General features: G+C 43.6%; 1 protein-coding gene across 17 annotated transcripts in view; it reads right to left on the bottom strand.

The window, feature by feature from the left end:
• Window positions 1–19,201, bottom strand: part of CTNNA2 (catenin alpha 2) — a 3,078,224-nt gene that overhangs the window by 236,234 nt on the left and 2,822,789 nt on the right. For all 17 annotated transcript variants that reach the window (XM_068274961.1, XM_068274945.1, XM_068274955.1 and 14 more), the window contains one exon: window positions 18,832–18,937. In XM_068274961.1, coding sequence (XP_068131062.1) covers window positions 18,832–18,937 — 106 coding nt within the window. The remainder of the gene's footprint in view (window positions 1–18,831; window positions 18,938–19,201) is intronic.

The raw sequence follows: 19,201 nt of genomic DNA, 5'->3' as shown, positions 1-19,201 counted from the left end.
TTACGCCCCTGGTCACGTGATATGATTACAACCAGGGTGTAATTACAGGGGAGCACCCCCTGCAACCGCAGAAGGGCCCGGAGCAATAAGGGAGCCCAAACTATCACTTCCCTGCCTCCAATAAAGGGGTCCATCCTTCATATCAGGTTTTTTCGTGGCTACACTTGAAAGGTTGTGAACATGGGGGCACCATCAAAGTTTTGCTGGGGGCCCCCATGATTCACAGTTACTCCACAGATTACAAATGACTGCTTCTTCCACCTTTGTCTACTGGCTCTACAAGACTACATTTTAAAGCCAAATTGATCAGCAATGTCAACTTGGAATGCCTCTCCCTGCTCAGCCAGTATTAACAAGAAAATGTGGTGTCACCATTGTCATGTGACTGTCATGTGATGTTAAAGATAACCCGAGGTGGCCTGGAACACAAAACCTAGGAAGAGGGGTGCATCTGCATCTTTCAGAGGCTTTATGTGTCCTCCTTGCCCCCACTGCCGCTTACTTGGACCACCTGGAAGTTTATGACCAAGCTCCTCTTTGTGTATGAGTGTGGCCATCCTGTGGTCATGTGAGTACCATGTACAGTAGCACAGAGACATTCGTGGACACTTAACTCCAGCTTATTGCTCAGATGCAGCCATACTTGTGCAGGCGCTGTACGGATGCACTCATACATCGTTAGGATAATAACATATCTGACAAGCTCGTCGGATATGTGCCGAGGGTCCATGGGGGGTAACTACAAGGAAGCAGCCGCAGCTACTGCAGGGGAGCCCAAAGCTCTAAGGTGGGCCCAATTACTACTTCACTCCCTCAGGTGTTTTATGGCTACACTTGTAATGGGTGTGAAAATTAAAATGTCCAAACTTGTTGTATGACCCTTGCAAGATGGGCACCAAGGCTGTGAGGGTCACCAGGGGTAGGCAAGTAAAGGGGTGTGAACATTGGGGGTGGGCATCAAAGTTTTGCTGGGGGCCCCATGATTTTTAGTTATGCTACTGTGAGGGTCCATGCATTGCAATGGTGGTGGCTAGGAGGATATGGAAAACCTCTGCAGGATCAAGAGTCTTCTCTCTTCCTAGGTGACTATCTTTTTGTTTCCCAATCCGCCTCGGGTTACGATACACTTTAAAGGGAACCTAAACCGAATCGGAAAAAAAAGTTTCACTTATCTTGGACTTCTACCAGCCCCCTGTAGCTGCCCTGTGCTGCACAGTTACTCACTGTTCCTCCGTTCCCCCCCGCCACTTAATTTCGTTCTTGCCGAGCATGATTGAGGATGCACATGGCCATGGCGGTGCAGGTGCAGTGGCTGTCCACATGGCTGAATCAGCAAGAACAAAACTTAGTGGCAGCGGGGGACCGGAGGATCGGTGAGTGACTGCGCGGGCACAGGGCAGCTGCAGGGAGCTGGTAGTAGCCCCAGGTAAGTGAAACTTTTTTTTTTCAGAATCAATTTAGTTTCCCTTTAATGCCCTGTAGTTTTATTCCCATGCATACCTGTAGTCTATCTGCTTGCCAGGACACTTCCTCAGTTCCTGCTTTGAGACTCTGTCATTTAGATCTGATTTGCAGGAAGCACATTGAAGAACTGTAAGTAGGAGTTTGTGTCACTCACCCCTGCTCTTCATCTCCTCTCCTAGGCATTATGATTACATTTCCCGTCTGATATAATATATTTCTAGACATGTCTGCACTGGCAGCTTGAAAAGGGAGAGCACTGGTGAATATCAATATGCAGGCACGTCTTTTTGTATATGTTATGGCTATTACTGTGTATTTCTTGAACATAAACAGGTAACATCATTCAGTATTTCACAAAACCATTCATATGTGTCCCTAAGTTGCTTAAAGGATACCCGATGTGACATGTGACATGATGAGGTAGACGTGTATGTACAGTGCCTAGCACACAAATAACTATGCTGTTTCATTTTTTCTTTTCTGCCTGAAAGAGTTAAAAATCAGGTATGCAAGTAACAGTTTCTGTCTGGGTCGGGATCAGGTCTGACTATAGTGTAGCCCTACACACACAATTGCTCACTCCCAGCTAAAGCAACTTCCTACTTTTGTTTGGTCAGCAGGCGCTAATCAGGTGTACTGTTATACACCCTTTTCCTGCCGTACCAAATCAGCAGGAATTGCATAAATTAGGTAGCATTCAGGTGGGAGACTTGATTAGACGTAATCGCAGGGCACCCCATGCAGACAGATCTCCCACATGGTCCCCTCCCTAACCACTCACTTGTCAACCAAATCCTGTAAGTTGTAAAAAAAATTCAAATCACAAACACTGGTTCGTACGACAGCCAGGGGCCCAGGTGTATAGTGTAACCCTCACTGATAAGGATTTACTGGCATAAAACAGCTTTGTGGCATAAAATGGCTTCTGAGAGCAGAACAAAGAGATAAAAAGGTTCAACAGTTCATAGATTTTTAACTCTGGCATACTTCAATGCATGTGTCATTGAACAGAGACAATGACACAGTAAAAACTTAATTAAAAGTAGATTTAAAAATAAAATAAAACTGTGGGATAGCTAAAAAAAAAGTAATTTTTAGGAGGAGGATAGATACATTTGTTTATCTTATTTTATTTTCACCTCTTGTTTCTGTTAAACTTAAAAAAAGGTGGCCATACAGAGGTTGAAACTTTTAAAACATTTTATTCACTCAACTTGATAAAATCTGGCAGTGGTCAGCTGAGCTGAACAAATTCCACTGATAAACTAATAATTGATTTTGTAAAGTTTGGTTATCAAAAGTTTTCTTGAGCAGGTAGCGGGAGGAGCAGTCCTGTGAAGGGTGCAAATCTAACAGTGAAAGAAATGCAATCAAATACTGAAATCTGATCGAGATGGAGAGGGCTAAGTTGGTACACTGATTCATACTATTGATTGATTTCTAATTGGGTAAGGGTACCGCTTGTGACGATGGTGACCAGTGAGAGGCACAGAGTGGGATCGGCATTCTGTCTTCATTGCAGCCACAATAAATGAGTATGACCAGAGAATCAAAAGCGGCTCTACCATGCAGCAGACTGAATGACGTGATTCAGGGCAGCAGACTGTAGGAGGCAGCATCAGCTCCACACTGAGGCGCTACACCTGCTATTGCCGAAATTCTGTTTTGTCCCCACTTTTATTGCCCGATGAAGCGGGCTGGGCCTGCGAAACGCGTTGCACTGTTTTCGGGGTACCGTATAATAAATGTATTGATTTATATGAAGACAGGATCTTGTGTCTGCTTTTGGGAGGCAAGCCCACCACTTCCTCCAAGCAATGTGTGTGTGTGTGTGTGTGTGTGTGTGTGTGTGTGTGTGTGTGTGTGTGTGTGTGTGTGTGTGTGTGTGGTGTGTGTGCGTGTGTGGTGTGTGTGTGTGTGTGTGTATGTGTGGTGTGTGTGTGTGTGTGTGTATGTGTGGTGTGTGTGCGTGTGTGGTGTGTGTGTGTGTGTATGTGTGGTGTGTGTGCGTGTGTGGTGTGTGTGTGTGTGTGTGTATGTGTGGTGTGTGTGCGTGTGTGGTGTGTGTGTGTGTGTGTGTGTATGTGTGGTGTGTGTGTGTGTGTGTGTGTGTGTATGTGTGGTGTGTGTGTGTGTGTGTCTCTGTGTGTGTGGTGTGTGTGTATGGTGTGTGTGTGTGTGTATGGTGTGTGTGTGTGTGTGTGTGTGTGTGTGTGTGTGTGTGTGTGTGTGTGTGTGTGTGTGTGTGTGTGTCATCACAAGTTAGCTTCAGGCAGCAAAACGCCTAGAACCTGCCCTGCAGAGAATAACCACTTACAGGTAGACACTGACCACTAAAAAGCAGGTAATACAGTCAGGATGAATCAGGGCTTTAAAGGACACCTTAGCTCATGAAAAAAATTAAAAATGGGGGAGCAGGCATGTGGGGTGGAATCCCCATGTCCACCACTCCCCCATTCTCCTCCTTGATTGTGTGCCAGCTCTGCGCATGCGCTCTACATCACGATACAATAAAAGCGTACATGCACAAAGACGGAGGAGAATGGGGGGAGCGTTGGGCATGAGGAGTGTAAGAATGTAAGTTTTATATGATTCGTAGGCCTCAGTTACTTTAACTGAGTTTAGTTAAAAGACTTGATTTGCAGAGTCTCCCTTTAAGCAGCATTTCTAGAAACACTGGAACATGGTTTTGTGTCTTACACAAAACCAGCCAAGGTTAAAGGGAACCTTAACTGAACGGGGGGTAAAGAGTTTTACTTACCTGGGGCTATTACCAGCCCCCTGCAGCAGTCCTGTGCCCTCGGCGCCGCTCTGGAATCCTCTGGTCCTCCGATGTCACTTAGTTTCGTTTTTGACGACTCACCAGTCGCCGGCCACCATGCGTATTATTGGACGCATTCACCAATGCAATTAGCGCTATTGCGGACCGCAACGCGAACAAAAATACGCGTTGGCGCATTCTGCACGCGTAGATATGCGGCAACGCGTATTTTTGTAAGCGTTGCAGTCCGCAATAGCGCTAATTGCATTGGTGAATGCGTCCAATAATACGCATGGTGGCCGGCGACTGGGGAGTCGTCAAAAACGAAACTTAGTGACAGCGGGGACCAGAGGATTCCAGAGCGGCGCCGAGGGCACAGGACTGCTGCAGGGGGCTGGTAATAGCCCCAGGTAAGTAAAACTCTTTACCCCCGTTCAGTTAAGGTTCCCTTTAAAGAGTTTATCCAGTGCAAAGGCCAGACTGTAAATTTGAGCCATTGTTATGAAAATATTCTCACAAGAATATTAAACAAATGCACTCTTCAGAACAAGATGACAGTTCTTAGAACTAGGTGATAGTTTGGGCATGCGCAGTAAAGACCGTGCCTGTCATATCAGCCAATAGCAGGCGATGAGTTCCTGCTCAGATGATGTCACATTTAACTCTTTAGTGGAAAGAGGAAACCTGGTTGCCATGCAATGGAACCAAGAGCTGTAACGCAAAGATGACTTACTACAGAACAATTGCTTCGCTGTGTAGGGATGAGCATCTGTATATCTGTTTACTGAATAAACTCCTTGAAACTGTGATGACACCTAAGAAGTTCTATCTCCTATGCTGCTTGCTGTGATGAGAGTCAAGTTATTACACTTCCTGTGATACGGTGCCGAACGAAGGTGTAGTGTTGTTGCCAATAGCAACCAACATATAGATTCTTACAAGGAGAGCCCACCACACATGCCTGCTCCCCCTTTTTTAATTTTTTTTCATGGGCTGAGGTATCCTTTAAAGTGAACCTTAAGTCTATGAAAAAAAAATGAGATTTACTCACCTGGGGCTTCCCTCAGCTCCCTGCAGCCGATCGGTGCCCTCGCAGCCCCGCTCCGATGCTCCAGGACACGCCGGCGAACACTTCCGGGTTCGCCGTCACCGGTCGACAGGCATGGGAACGTGAGTGATTCTTCGCGTTCCCAGCCATAAGATCGCCCCCTATGCTGCTATTGCGGCCAGGAGGCCCCAGGTGAGTAAATCTAATTTTTTTTCCCTAGACTTAAGGATCACTTTAAACATGAGGTCACCACTTAGATTTTATTTAGAATTGTACATTAAAACCACACTGTGATTATTGAATTCCTGAGTCGTCTTCCTGGGGTCTAATGGCAATCCTTTCTTCTCTAATCATCTTACGGTGCCTGCTTGTTTATGTGCTGCTGTTGATGTAAGTGTCAATTATCACTTATAAGATTTGCTTTTTTTTCATATGCGCAGCACCAAAAGAGGCTTAAACAGCAGGATGGAACTGACTCATAACAACTACAGTGCACAGCCACCTGCCTGGATAATGTTCAGCTCCTTGCTGCTCACTACTAACTCCGAGTCTCAGTCTTTTCCTTTTTTTATACTTACTTCGCCAGATTTTAATGACTCTGTTCTTTTCTTCTCTCCTTTTTTTTGCTAATGACAGGAGGGATCAAATAAAATTTTACAGATAACAACACGTCACTTAGTGAGAATTTACTGTACAAAAGCAAACATGGACTTGCCAATCTGCTACTGTTTTCATGTTCCACACCTTGCGTTAAACTAGTTTTTGGCCCGCTTGTGCTTTTTTTTTTTGCACATATGGAAGGGTGCTAACACTGTCAGTGAATCTGGCAGGAACAATAATAAAGAAATGTGTATGCAATACTCTTCCCATTCAGAAGAATGAACGCAGTTCTCCAGACAATACAAATGATTTGTTAGAAATGGTGTGTTTCCGTGTTTTACCTGCTGTCGGCAGTATACGTCGACAGTATACATCTGAATTGTGATAGACTTCTGCTCCCCACCAGCAGGTGGCCTACTCAAGCCTGTCATGTTTTCCCCAAAATAAGACACTGTAATTTTACCCCCAAAAGATGTGCTAGGGCTTGTTCTTGAGGTGCGCTTGTATTTTAAGACGCTATTTGAGGGCGCTATTTTGAGGGAGCGCACACATTGCTTATGGTGATAGGGGAGAGAGGTCACGAAGTTGACGGAACATACAACGCATGTGTGGTGACCAGGTCAAAGGTGCCGAGCATCTTAGGATACTGGAGCTTTTTACAGGTGAACGCTGGAGGGGGGCACAGCCACAAGGGAGGTGCGGTAAGAGACTGCACACCTCCCCATACACTAACATAGTGTCCTACTGGCATACAGCTAGGGCTTATTTTTGGGGGAGGGCTTATATTTTGAGCATGCTCAAAATATAAGCTAGGGCTTTTTTTCGGAGGATGTCCTACTTTCAGAGAATCGCAGTATGCACAAATGCTGCAATTCTTTTGGTTTGCCTGAAGGTGGTATCTGGAGCTCTGTGAACTTACAGATGTTTCCCAATTAGAAAAGCACCTCGTCCTGCTGTCGGGTGCTAAAATGGTGCAGAATGCGGCAGTTCGTGTTCTGAGCCATGTGGTCTCATATTCAAATACCAACACTAGTGTGCGGTTTTAAAGGCGTGTATTGCATGCTAAAGTCAATAAACAATGATGAAATCATTAAACAATGATTTAAAGTCAGAATTGTCTACTCTTGTTTTAACTTTGACCACAAAACTCTCTCTAGCCTGATTCCTACAAATATAGCTGCACTCATTTGAAGACACCATCCCGGATGTGACTTTGAGTTTGCTAACAATGTCCTCCTCTAATCTACGCTACGCAATCCCACTCCCGAATACAAGATCTTCACAATTTCCCTATTGGAACTCCCTCCGGCAATCTGTTCAGCAATCAAGTCTCACCCAAACTTCAATTCTCCAACGCAACCCAAAGCCCACACCTTCAGGCAACCATATGTTCTTCTAACCTAGGACAGTTTAGCGAGTCATCCTCCACTGTTTCTATGGATATTTCAGCTATAAAAGAAACTAAAAAAAAACCTATTATTAAAATGGAATGCATGATCCATATTGTATTTAGCAGAGTTGATTTTAATTTGAGGACACATTGTACATGTAATGGCACAGAGCAAAGTGTATATATTAAAGTTGGTTTCCAGGTAACTGTGGTTATTTCAATAAGCCTGAAGTTTGGTTTCTATTTGCAATTCTCGCTGCCTTACCCTATAAAATAGAGGAACACTTCTTGCATCTGTGTCACCTTGTGACAAGTTAAAAGTAAGAGAGTATCTTTAAAGCAGTAGCATTAGCCATACTATGCTGGGGAAAAAAACACATATGTAAGTAGATAAATACTTGATCTACTTACATAACACATGTATTGTACTGTCCACATTTTGATTTAAGTGAATGTTATAAAGTAAATGAAGTGAATTCTGTTCCTGGTGGGGGCCATGTCTTTTGAACACAGTTTAGGCTAAATCCTGATGTTATTTCTGACCTTTACTTTTTTTTATTTTCTCCTGCAATCGCTGAGTCACCTCAGCCTTGCTTGTAAACACAAGTGAGTAGAGGATCATGTTTAAGATAGGCAGCTAGGCAGGGAAATAAATGGAAGAGGCGGAATATATTATAGATAAAAAGAACCCCCAGCATGCAACTGTTTGGCACTGCCTGCTAAAGGGCCATTGCTTCTTAAATATGTGATAATTTCAGCAGAAAAAGTTTTGAAAGTTTTGAATGTAAGATTAACATCTTTATCACTTAATACATTCAGACCAGCTGCTGTTTAGAGATGGCCCGAACGATTCCAGGCGAACTTTGGGTGGTTCGCGTTCGCCAGCGAAGGCGAACTTTTGCGGGAGTATGGTTTGCCCCCATAATGCTCCATTAGGGTCAACTTTAACCCTTTACATCACAGTCAGCAGGCACATTGTAGCCATTCAGGCTACACTCACTCCTTGAGCCCCCCCCCCCCCCCCCTTGTAAAAGGCAAGGTTCTCCAGCTGTTTTACTCACTCATCTGCCTACAGTAATTAGTAAAGGGACAGCTGCTGACAGACTCTACTAGGGGAAGCTTAGTTAGGCTCTTGTACACTTGTTAGCTTGCTCCTGGCTGATTGTTATTCCTTATATAGCACCCCACAACAGCTCCCTTTCTTCCTCCTCCTCCTCCGGAGGAGGAGGATCTTGTCTTCCAGGGATTTGTAGGATGTCAAAAGCACACTCACATACATTGGTCAGGTATCGAACCCAGGTCAACTGCTTGGAGGGCAGCTATGCTCACCACTATACTACCAACACTACAGGCTGAAGCCAGCCTAGCTGGCCTGGGAAGGATGAAAAGCTAGGTGGCCATGCAACCATTCCTGCCAACCTAAAGCTTACTTGTGTCTTACAACACATTGGCTTAAAACTTTACCAAATCCAATGCTCCAATATGGGGAGGCTTCTCGGTTTGCTGTTTTTTTTTTTTTTTTTTTTTTTTTTTTTTTTTTTTTAAGTGTGGTGTCACGGTTCACTCATCTCTTCAACTACAAGAAAGTCACAGGAGTAGTCCCTTAAGAGAAAGTGTCATTAGGGCCTTGCTGTAACATAGATTGTAGTGTAACTATTTCAACTAATGTACCCTTCTTAAACTTGAAGATTGTATACAAATGTAAGCAGACTGCAGAGTGGTGCAGCGGAAGTGTGCTGGGCCCATAACCCAAAGGTTGATGGATCAAAACCAACCTCTGCTAGGCATGATTTCATTTTTGCACCTCGCTTTATCACATGGGCAAAACGGTTTCCATAGCCCTGTAAGAGAAAGTGTAATAAGGGTAGATATTACGGTAGCTAAGACTACTCCTGGGCCTTTCTTGTAGTTGAAGAGATGAGTGAACTGTGACACCACACCTAAGCAGCAAACAGAGAAGCTTTCCCATATTGGAGCATTGGATTTGGTAAAGTCTTAAAGAGACACCGAAGCGGAAAAAAAATATGACATAGTGAATTGGTTGTGTACTATGAATAATTACTAGAAGATTAGCAGCAAAGAAAATATTCTCATACTTTTATTTTCAGGTATATAGGGTTTTTTCTAACATTGCATCATTCTATATTATGTGCAGATTACACAACATTCAGCATTCAAAATGAGTCTTTCAGAGCAGTCTGTGAAGTAATGGGTGCTAGTAAAAAAGGGCGCACAGGGATAGTGGACAAAAAGGGCGCCGCCATAGACTGCAATGCAAAATATCGGCTATTCGGCGCCCGACAGGAAAAAAGGGCGCCCGAGAAATAGCGGTTACAGGGATCGTGTTAACATAAGTTTTCGTTTACAGAATAAGGTTTATAACAAATATCGTTTACAAGTTCGTTTTGAGTTTGTGTTATACTTATTTTTTCGTTTTTAAATTTCGCTTATATCAATTTTTACCTAATTTTTCGTTTAAAAATTTCACTTACAAAAGTATAACAACTACATTTTCGTTTACACTTCTTTGATCATTTAAAAATTTGTTTTCATATGTATAATGGGTAAATACCGTTTTCAACCTTATTGTATTAGAAATACATCGCTTTTGGTATTAACTTTGTTTTTACACTTATAATGCGTTGATTATAGTTACTAAAATATCGCTTTTAATGTTACTGTTATTTTAAGATTTCTAATGCTTGTAAGGCTATCTATTGTATTGTATATATTTATATATACTTTTATCCGTATATACTCGCAAGCAAGCCGAATTTTTGACGCCCCAAAAGTGGGCCAAAAGTTGGGGGGTCGGCTTGCTTGCGAGTCATGTGTGGGTGGGTGGGTGGATAGGTGCTGTCCCTCCCCGCTCCCCCCGCGGCCACCGCTGCTATTACCTTAGGCGGCGCCGCTGCCTCTATCCCCGTCCTCCTCCGGTAACTCATTCACAGCAGCGCGCCCCCCGCTGCTGTGATGACGCAGGAAACCATAGAGAGCGGTTCCCATAGTAACGGCATCACGCTACAGGAAGCCGCTCTCTATGGTTTCCTCGTCATCACAGCAGCGAGAGGCGCGCTGCTGTGAATGAGTTACTACCGGAGGAGGACGGGGATAGAGGAAGCGGCGCCGCCTGAGGTAATAGCAGCAGCGGCGGCCGCAGGGGGAGCGGGGAGGGACAGCACCTACCCACCCATACTGGGGCATTATGCTAGCTATATGGGGCACTATACTAGCTATAATGGGGCACTATACTAGCTATACTGGGGGCACTATACTAGCTATACTGGGGGCACTATACTAGCTATACTGGGGGCACTATACTAGCTATACTGGGGGCACTATACTAGCTATACTGGGGGCACTATACTAGCTATACTGGGGGCACTATACTAGCTATACTGGGGGCACTATACTAGCTATACTGGGGGCACTATACTAGCTATACTGGGGGCACTATACTAGCTATACTGGGGGCACTATACTAGCTATAATGGGGCACTATACTAGCTATACTGGGGGCACTATACTAGCTATACTGGGGGCACTATACTAGCTATACTGGGGGCACTATACTAGCTATACTGGGGGCACTATACTAGCTATAATGGGGCACTATACTAGCTATACTGGGGGCACTATACTAGCTATACTGGGGGCACTATACTAGCTATACTGGGGGCACTATACTAGCTATACTGGGGGCACTATACTAACTATACTGAGCACTATACTAGCTAAACTGGGGCACTTCACTAGCTATACTGAGCACTATACTAGCTATACTGAGCACTATACTAGCTATACTGAGCACTATACTAGCTATACTGAGCACTATACTAGCTATACTGGGGCATTTTACTAGCTATACTGAGTACTACCTACCTATACTGAGCACTATACTAGCTAAACTGGGGCACTTCACTAGCTATAATGAGCACTATACTAGCTATACTGAGCACTATACTAGCTATAATGAGCACTATACTAGCTATACTGGGGCATTTTACTTGCTATACTGAGCACTACCTACCTATACTGGGCACTATACTAGCTATACTGGGACATACTGGGGGGATCACGCGGCCAGCGTTTCCTACCCCCGGCTTACATGAGGGTCAATCATTTTTTCCTGTTTTTTGGGGTAAAAGTGGGGGGGTCGGCTTACATGCGGGTCGGCTTGCTTGCGAGTATATACGGTATTTATAATATTAATGTATACGTGATTTTAAGGCTATTTTAAAGCTATTTATTCTATTACAAATATATACATTATTTTATTCATGTTATTTGTAGAAGAAGTATTTGAGAAGTATTTTAAGGATTAAATATATTATTGTTTATATGTGTTTAGGGTGTTTGTGCGGTGGGGATGGTTAGGTTTAGGCATTACCAGGGGGGTCTAGGGTTTAGGGATAGGTACAGGGAGGGTTAGGTATAGTTACAGTATAATATACGCAATCAGGGGGTGGTTAGGTTTAGGCACCACCAGGGGGGTCTTAGGTTTAGGCACCACCAGGGGGTCTTAGGTTTAGGCACCACCAGGGGGGTCTTAGGTTTAGGCACCAACCGGGGGGGTCTTAGGGTTAGGCACCAACCGGGGGGGTCTTAGGGTTAGGCACCAACCGGGGGGGTCTTAGGGTTAGGCACCAACCGGGGGGGTCTAGGGGTTAGGGATAGGTACAGGGAGGGCTCTGTGTGAGAGTAAGGTTAGGTATAGTTACAGCACAATATATGTAATATATACAATTTATTAAATTATATATATTTAAACAAAGAGGGGTCTAGGGGTTAGGGATAGGGATAGGGAGAGATCTGTGTGAGCCTACAGTTAGGTATAATTACAGTAAAATATCTGTAAAACATACCATTGCATTGCTATGCTTAATACAATTGTAAATATCGTTTTTCTTATAGACGATATTTGACGTTTCTTTTCAGAATTCGTTTGTTGTTATAGACGGTATTTTCCCATTTCATTTCCGTTTATTTAACCTATTTAGCACTAAATTTTCGTTTACAATGCCTTAAAAGAAAAATATGGTTTTGCATTAAAACTTAAAATTTCGGCTATACCCCGCGCCCTTTTTTCCAGGCGCCCTTTTTTGATACACGCGAAGTAATGACCTCTCATCTAGCAGAGAAAAAGTAAACAGTTCACTTACAGTTGAGATAATAAAAGTCAGATAACAGCCCTCTCCACGACTAAGACTTAGTCGGAGAGTTAATGGCTTGTTTGCATAGAGATAACAACTGGAGTTTCTTAACTCTTCCTGTACTGGAATCAATTAGACTGATGTATCTGATCTTAATGTTTTATTTCTTAGCTGTACTACACATACAAATCATAATATCATAATTTTTTTTCCGCTTCAGTGTCTCTTTAAGCCAATGTGTTGTAAGACACAAGTAAGCTTTAGGTTAGCAGGAATGGTTGCATGACCACCTAGCTTTTCATCCTTCCCAGGCCAGCTAGGCTGGCTTCAGCCTGTAGTATAGTGGTGAGCATAGCTGCCCTCCAAACAGTTGACCTGGGGTCGATTCCTGGTCAATGTATGTGAGCGTGCTTTTGACATCCTACACATCCCTGGAAGACAAGATCCTCTTCCGAGAGGGAGAGAGAGAGGGAATTACACTCCCTGATTGATGTATACAAATGCAGTAGTGTAGACCTGCAATTTAGCATTGAATGTGATTTCTGCCCTTAAAGGGATACTGTAGGGGGGTCGGGGGAAAATTAGCTGAACTTACCCGGGGCTTCTAATGGTTCCCCGCAGACATCCTGTGTTGGCGCAGCCACTCCCCGATGCTCCGGCCCCGCCTCCAGTTCACTTCTGGAAATTCTGACTTTAAAATCAGAAAACCACTGCGCCTGCACTCCCGTGTCCTCGCTTCCGCTGATGTCACCAGGAGTGTACTGCGCAGACACAGACCATACTGGGCCTGCGCTGTGCGCTCTTGATGACATCAGCGGGTTCGAGGATACGGCAACGCAGGCGCAGTGGTTTTCTGACTTTAAAGTCTGAAATTCCAGAAGTGAACCGGAGGCGGGGCCGGAGCATTGGTGAGTGGCTGCGCCAACACAGGATGTCTGCGGGGGACCGTTAGAAGCCCCGGGTAAGTTCAACTCATTTTCCCCCGACCCCCCTACAGTATCCCTTTAAAACACTGCTGTGTGTGAAAACTAAATTTTTTTTGCAGGACTTTTGACGTCTATCCTAGTCAACCACGTCTCCCTCCAGGTGTTAGATGCTTTGAAACATCTTTTCCATTAGTTTTCTGGCCAGCATATTTTTTTCTAATTTTTCAAGTTGGCTTCCCCCTTGAAGTCAATGGGGGTTCGCGAACGTTCGCAAGTTCGCGAACGTTTGCGGAGGTTCGCAAACCTAAAATCAGAGGTTCAGGCCATCTCTACTGCTGCTGAAATTTGATTTTTATGGTGACAATCCCGCTTTAACCACTTCAGGATCACAGGTTTTTTCCCTTAAAAACAAAAACAACTTTTACTGTACATTTCAGCGCTCCTCCCATTCATTCAGCGATAACTTTATTGTTACTTATCACACTGAAATGATCTATATATTGTTTTTTTCGCCACAAATTATGCTTTCTTTGGGTGGTAGTTTTTGCTCTGAATTATTTTATTTTATATGCATTGTAAGGGGAATAATAAAGAAAAAAAGAAAAAAAATGATATTTTCTCAGTTTTCAGCCATTACAGTTTTAAAATAAAATGTGCTTTGGTACATAAAACCCACACATTTTATTTCCCCATTTGTCCTGTTTATTACAACGCTTAAATTGTGTCCCTAGTACAATGTATGGTGATAATATTTTAACTGGAAATGAAGGAGCATTTTTCCATATAGGGATTTTTAATACTTTTTCACTTATTACAAGAACTTTTTTTGAAAAAATATACTCTCATGACATCCGTATTAGAAAAGTCCCTACGGTAACTATTTATGTAAAAAAATTTAAATTATGTAATTTTTTAAAATTATTTTTTAACAAGTGTTTTATTTCTGTAACTGTGGGCAGGGATGGAAGGGGTTAAAAGTAAAAAAATAAAAAAAATAATAATAAACTTTCTATGGAAAACAGCATAGTGGCATAAATAGGTGTATTTTACTTCTTGGCCACAAGATGGTGGCCGTGTTTCTATTAATAGAACACAGCCCAACACGGAAGTGTCGGGTCTCACAGCTTGTATCACATTTACAAGCTCTCGGAAGACACGGGGACGGTGATCAGGATTGAGAATCAAAAGATTCTCACATCCTGATCACATATGGAGTGGGCTGCGACGGTGGATCGACGGTAAACAGCGCGGGGATCGTGAAAGCGACGTTAAGGCAGCAGTACGCATATCTACCCCCCTGATCCGCACGTGTAGTTTAAAGGGGCGTGGATATGCGTACCAAGGATCCTAAAGTGGTTAAAGAGGATAGATTATGTTGATGGTTCATTTAAAAGACAAAAGGAGACCAGGAGCCCAATAGTCTCGAATTGTGTAAGATAGATTCAGAAAAGCAAAATTCTAAGAATGTATATTCTCACAAAGCTGGGTTGCGGAGGTGCTGCACTCTAATAGCAGTTAAAGAGAACCCGAGGCGGGGTTCTTACATCGCAATCCATATACAGAGGCTGGGTCTGCCTATAGAGCCCAGCCTCTGTTGCTAGTTAGTTTCCTCCAAAGCCCCCCTGCGCACTGTCAGACCCCATAAAACACAGCCGCGCTGGCGACACGCAGTATGTCGCAGCCGGCTGTGTTTATCTCACTAATGTCAGTCTTCGCTCTCCCCACCTCCTGAATCGCTCCGGTCCCCGCCCACGTCCCTTCCCATCCCGCTGATTGGAGGGAAGGGACGCGGGCGGGGACCGGAGCGATTCAGGAGGCGGGGGGAGCAGCCGAGACTGAAATTCGTGAGGTAAACACAGCTGGGTAGCGCAGCTGTGTTTTATGGGGTCTGACAGCGTGCAGGGAGGTCTTTGGAGGAAAACCCAGCCTCTGTATAAGGATTGCGATATAAGAACCCCGCCTCGGGTTCTCTTTAAGGCACCTGTATTTTCACTGACCTAAGGAAGCGGGCAAGCACCCATGACATGCGTTGAGCTTTTTTCAATAAATCACATTTTTCAGAAGAGGAAAGAATACCTCTCTGTTTATAAGATCAACATCTCAATAACCTATCTTGTATGCATTGGGTGCCTCCACCACTGTTTTAAGTATGTTTAAAGAGGAACTGAACTGTAGTGGAAAATAACCTAATGAATACATTTATTTTTTTTAAACTATATTCATGAATAAATTATGTAGCCTGTGTTTGCCCATTGTAAAATCTTTCCTCTCCCTGATTTACATTCTGACATTTATCATAGGTGAATGGCAACATCTTTAGTCCAGTCACATGATCTCTGTGGAATGTTTGGTTACTGAGAGTCCTGAAGCCAGAACAAAATATATTTGGCCTATCAGAATGTTCGGGGAACGAGGGGGGAATTCTGCACTGCTAATTAGACTAGGGTAAGCCTCATTGGCTGGGGTTACATACCAATATACAACAATGCATAGATGTAGGAAGTGTTTCTGATGCTGAAAACAGGAAAATTAAGTTTATGCAAGTATTCTGAATAATTTACTGCATTCTTCTATTTGTCACTACAGTGCCTCTTTAATGGCACTTTCACACTGCTTCCATTGCGGTGCAGTGAATAATCTCAACGCGATGTAATGATATTGCAATGGTACATTCACATCCGTGCACAAGTATCACAGTGTGCGGATTCTGTGAGAATGACGGGCAGCATGATGTTCATTTACTGGACGACATGTACAATTACAGTAAAAGCCTGTACACAACGAAAAGCGCCAAGCGCAATCGCAAACACAGTGCAATTGTTACTTGCGTTTTTTGTGTGTTTGCAATACAATTGCAATTTTGCTGAGGCTATCTTTTCCTGGTTTCCTGTTTATTTACCAAACAACACAATGAAAATCGCATGCATTGCGTTTTCCCTGCGCTTCACAAACACAAGCGCTCAAAATGCGCTGCAGGCAACGTGATTGTGATTTACTAAAATTGCATTGCATGACTGAGTACAACCTCTCCGCTTTGCTTTATTTAATGAAGGCTTTGCGACTGAAACACTCGCATGTGATTCTAAAATCGCAACGCAGCCAGTGTGTACATGCCCTTACAATGAAGCATACTTCTATGTACTGAATGTTTTATTGTATGCGTTGTATGATGTATCACACTTGTATCGTGTGATGCAACTTTTCAATACCATTGCTCTTTCAAACCTATTTTTCAGGCTGGGCAGGGCAACGTGCATAGTGTGCTGGTAGCCTCAGACCAAAAGTTGAAGATAAAAATAAAAGAAAAAAAAAATCTTCATTATATCCAGCAGTTGAAAATGTACTAAATGAATGACTGGCAAAATCAAGAGAGATCACAAAAAACATAACAACTTATTCCATATCCATTTGTACCCTTCGTGGCATAATACCAAAGTGAAGTGTAAGCCATAATGAGCATTTCACAGAACACAAAAACTCAAGGGGCCATATGCAATTCAGTTTTTCACCTGAGTTTTCTCCTAGGTGATATTTTGAAACTTGTCAATAAAATGCGTTTTAAACCCCCAACAAGCAAAAAAATACTCAAAATAATTTTGATAGTACCTTTTCTCCTACTTTGTGGTACTTTTTCCTTTGCAAGTTGCTGAAAACGTATTCTAAATTGAAGATGAAAAATTATCTCCTAGGAGAAAAGTCAGGTGAAAAGGTGAATTGCATATGGGCCTAGGAGTTCTAGGAAATGTTGGCTACTGATGCTTTAGGCTCCTTTTAAACTGCATCCATTGCTTTCCTTTTCTTTTTTATTATTACCGTATATACTCGCATACAAGCCGAATTTTTGACCCCCAAAAAGGGGGCCAAAAGTTGGGGGGTCGGCTTGTATGCGAGTCGTGGGTGGTGGTCTGCGCCCCCCGCCCGCCCGCTTGCTCGCCCCCTCCCTCCGCGGCCGCTGCTGCTGCTGCTATTACCTGCTTCAGCGGCCGCTTCCTAATCCGGGTTCCCCTCTTCATCCTGCGGACTCCGTAAGTGTATCACAGCAGTGCGCCCGGCGCTGCTGCTGTGACGATGCAGGGGGCAGGAAAGAGCGGTTCCCCTGGTAACGGCGCATCGCCGTTACCAGGGGAACCGCTCTTTCCTGGCCCCTGCATCGTCACAGCAGCAGCGCCGGGCGCGCTGCTGTGATACACTTACGGAGTCCGCAGGATGAAGAGGGGAACCCGGATTAGGAAGCGGCCGCTGAAGCAGGTAATAGCAGCAGCTGCAGCAGCAGCGGCCGCGGAGGGAGGGAGCGTGTGGGGCAGTGCGGGGCAGGGCACTATACTAGCTATACTGAGCACTATACTAGCTAAACTGGGGCACTATACTAGCTAAACTGGGGCACTATACTAGCTATACTGGGCACTATACTAGCTATACTGAGCACTATACTAGCTAAACTGGGGCACTATACTAGCTAAACTGGGGCACTATACTAGCTAAACTGAGCACTATACTAGCTATACTGGGCACTATACTAGCTATACTGAGCACTATACTAGCTATACTGAGCACTATACTAGCTATACTGAGCACTATACTAGCTATACTGAGCACTATACTAGCTAAACTGGGGCACTATACTAGCTAAACTGGGGCACTATATACTGAGCACTTTACTAGCTATACTGAGCACTATACTAGCTATACTGAGCACTATACTAGCTATACTGAGCACTATACTAGCTATACTGAGCACTATACTAGCTATACTGAGCACTTTACTAGCTATACTGAGCACTATACTAGCTATACTGAGCACTATACTAGCTAAACTGGGGCACTATACTAGCTATACTGAGCACTATACTAGCTATACTGGGCACTATACTAGCTATACTGGGGCACTACCTACCCATACTGGGCACTTTACTAGCTATACTGGGACACACTAGGGGAATAAGGCGGCCAGCATTTCCTACCCCCGGCTTATATGGGGGTCAATCATTTTCCCCTGTTTTTTCAGGTAAAAGTTGGGGGGTCGGCTTATATGCGGGTCGGCTTATATGCGAGTATATACGGTATTTTTTTTTTCCCTCTATGATGTATTGGTAAGAGGAGTCTGCTCTGTTGATTGATTTTGGATCTATACATTTATTCCAAATAAGTGATTAAAGAAAAGTTTTCTGTAATGCACTGAAAAAAGTATCAACATTAGATAAATGAATAATAACAATATTTTGAGGTTTTTGGAGGAGTCCGGAGTGTTTAGACACTGATACTTAACCTGATGAAGCAGACAGAGACCAGTGAAATGCGTTGTTTTTAAGTGTTCAATTAAAAACTTGCTTGCCTCATACAAGTGTTATGTATCCTTTTGGAGGTCAGCAAATTCCTTTATCCCTTATATGGATTTTGACCATTTATAATCATTATTTTGTCCTTGGGGTGCCTCTTCCCCTCCCAGAACAATACCAATAGTAGCATCACGCATGTTCACATGGTCTCACCTGATCAGCTACAGCGCGTGCCAGCTTGTCCATCCTTGAGCCAGCCTCGGCAATCTTCTTAGCGGCGTTAATCACATCAGATGTATTCTTCAGAGGACCTTTCCCTCTGCAAAAAAGAAACACTGTAATTGTCATTCGAATAAAAATCTAAACTAATAACCTGATCCAAACTACCTCAGTCTTTGATTGCCCCCTCTCTCATTTACCCGTTCCATAAATGATTGGTAATTTACTGTGAGTTGACCTCTTAACAGCAGAACACAGCTTTGGAGAAAGGCGGAAGAACTGCCAGCTTCTGCTCTTCTCTCCAATTCCTTGCCAGCAATTTAGCTTGATGGCTTCTTCCAGCTCATGAATTATATTTAATAGT

The sequence above is a fragment of the Hyperolius riggenbachi genome, chromosome 1 (assembly GCF_040937935.1).
Source record: "Hyperolius riggenbachi isolate aHypRig1 chromosome 1, aHypRig1.pri, whole genome shotgun sequence".
Taxonomy (NCBI): domain Eukaryota; kingdom Metazoa; phylum Chordata; class Amphibia; order Anura; family Hyperoliidae; genus Hyperolius; species Hyperolius riggenbachi.
Note: the sequence above shows the minus strand (reverse complement) of the source record. Positions and strands in the feature narration are given on the sequence as shown.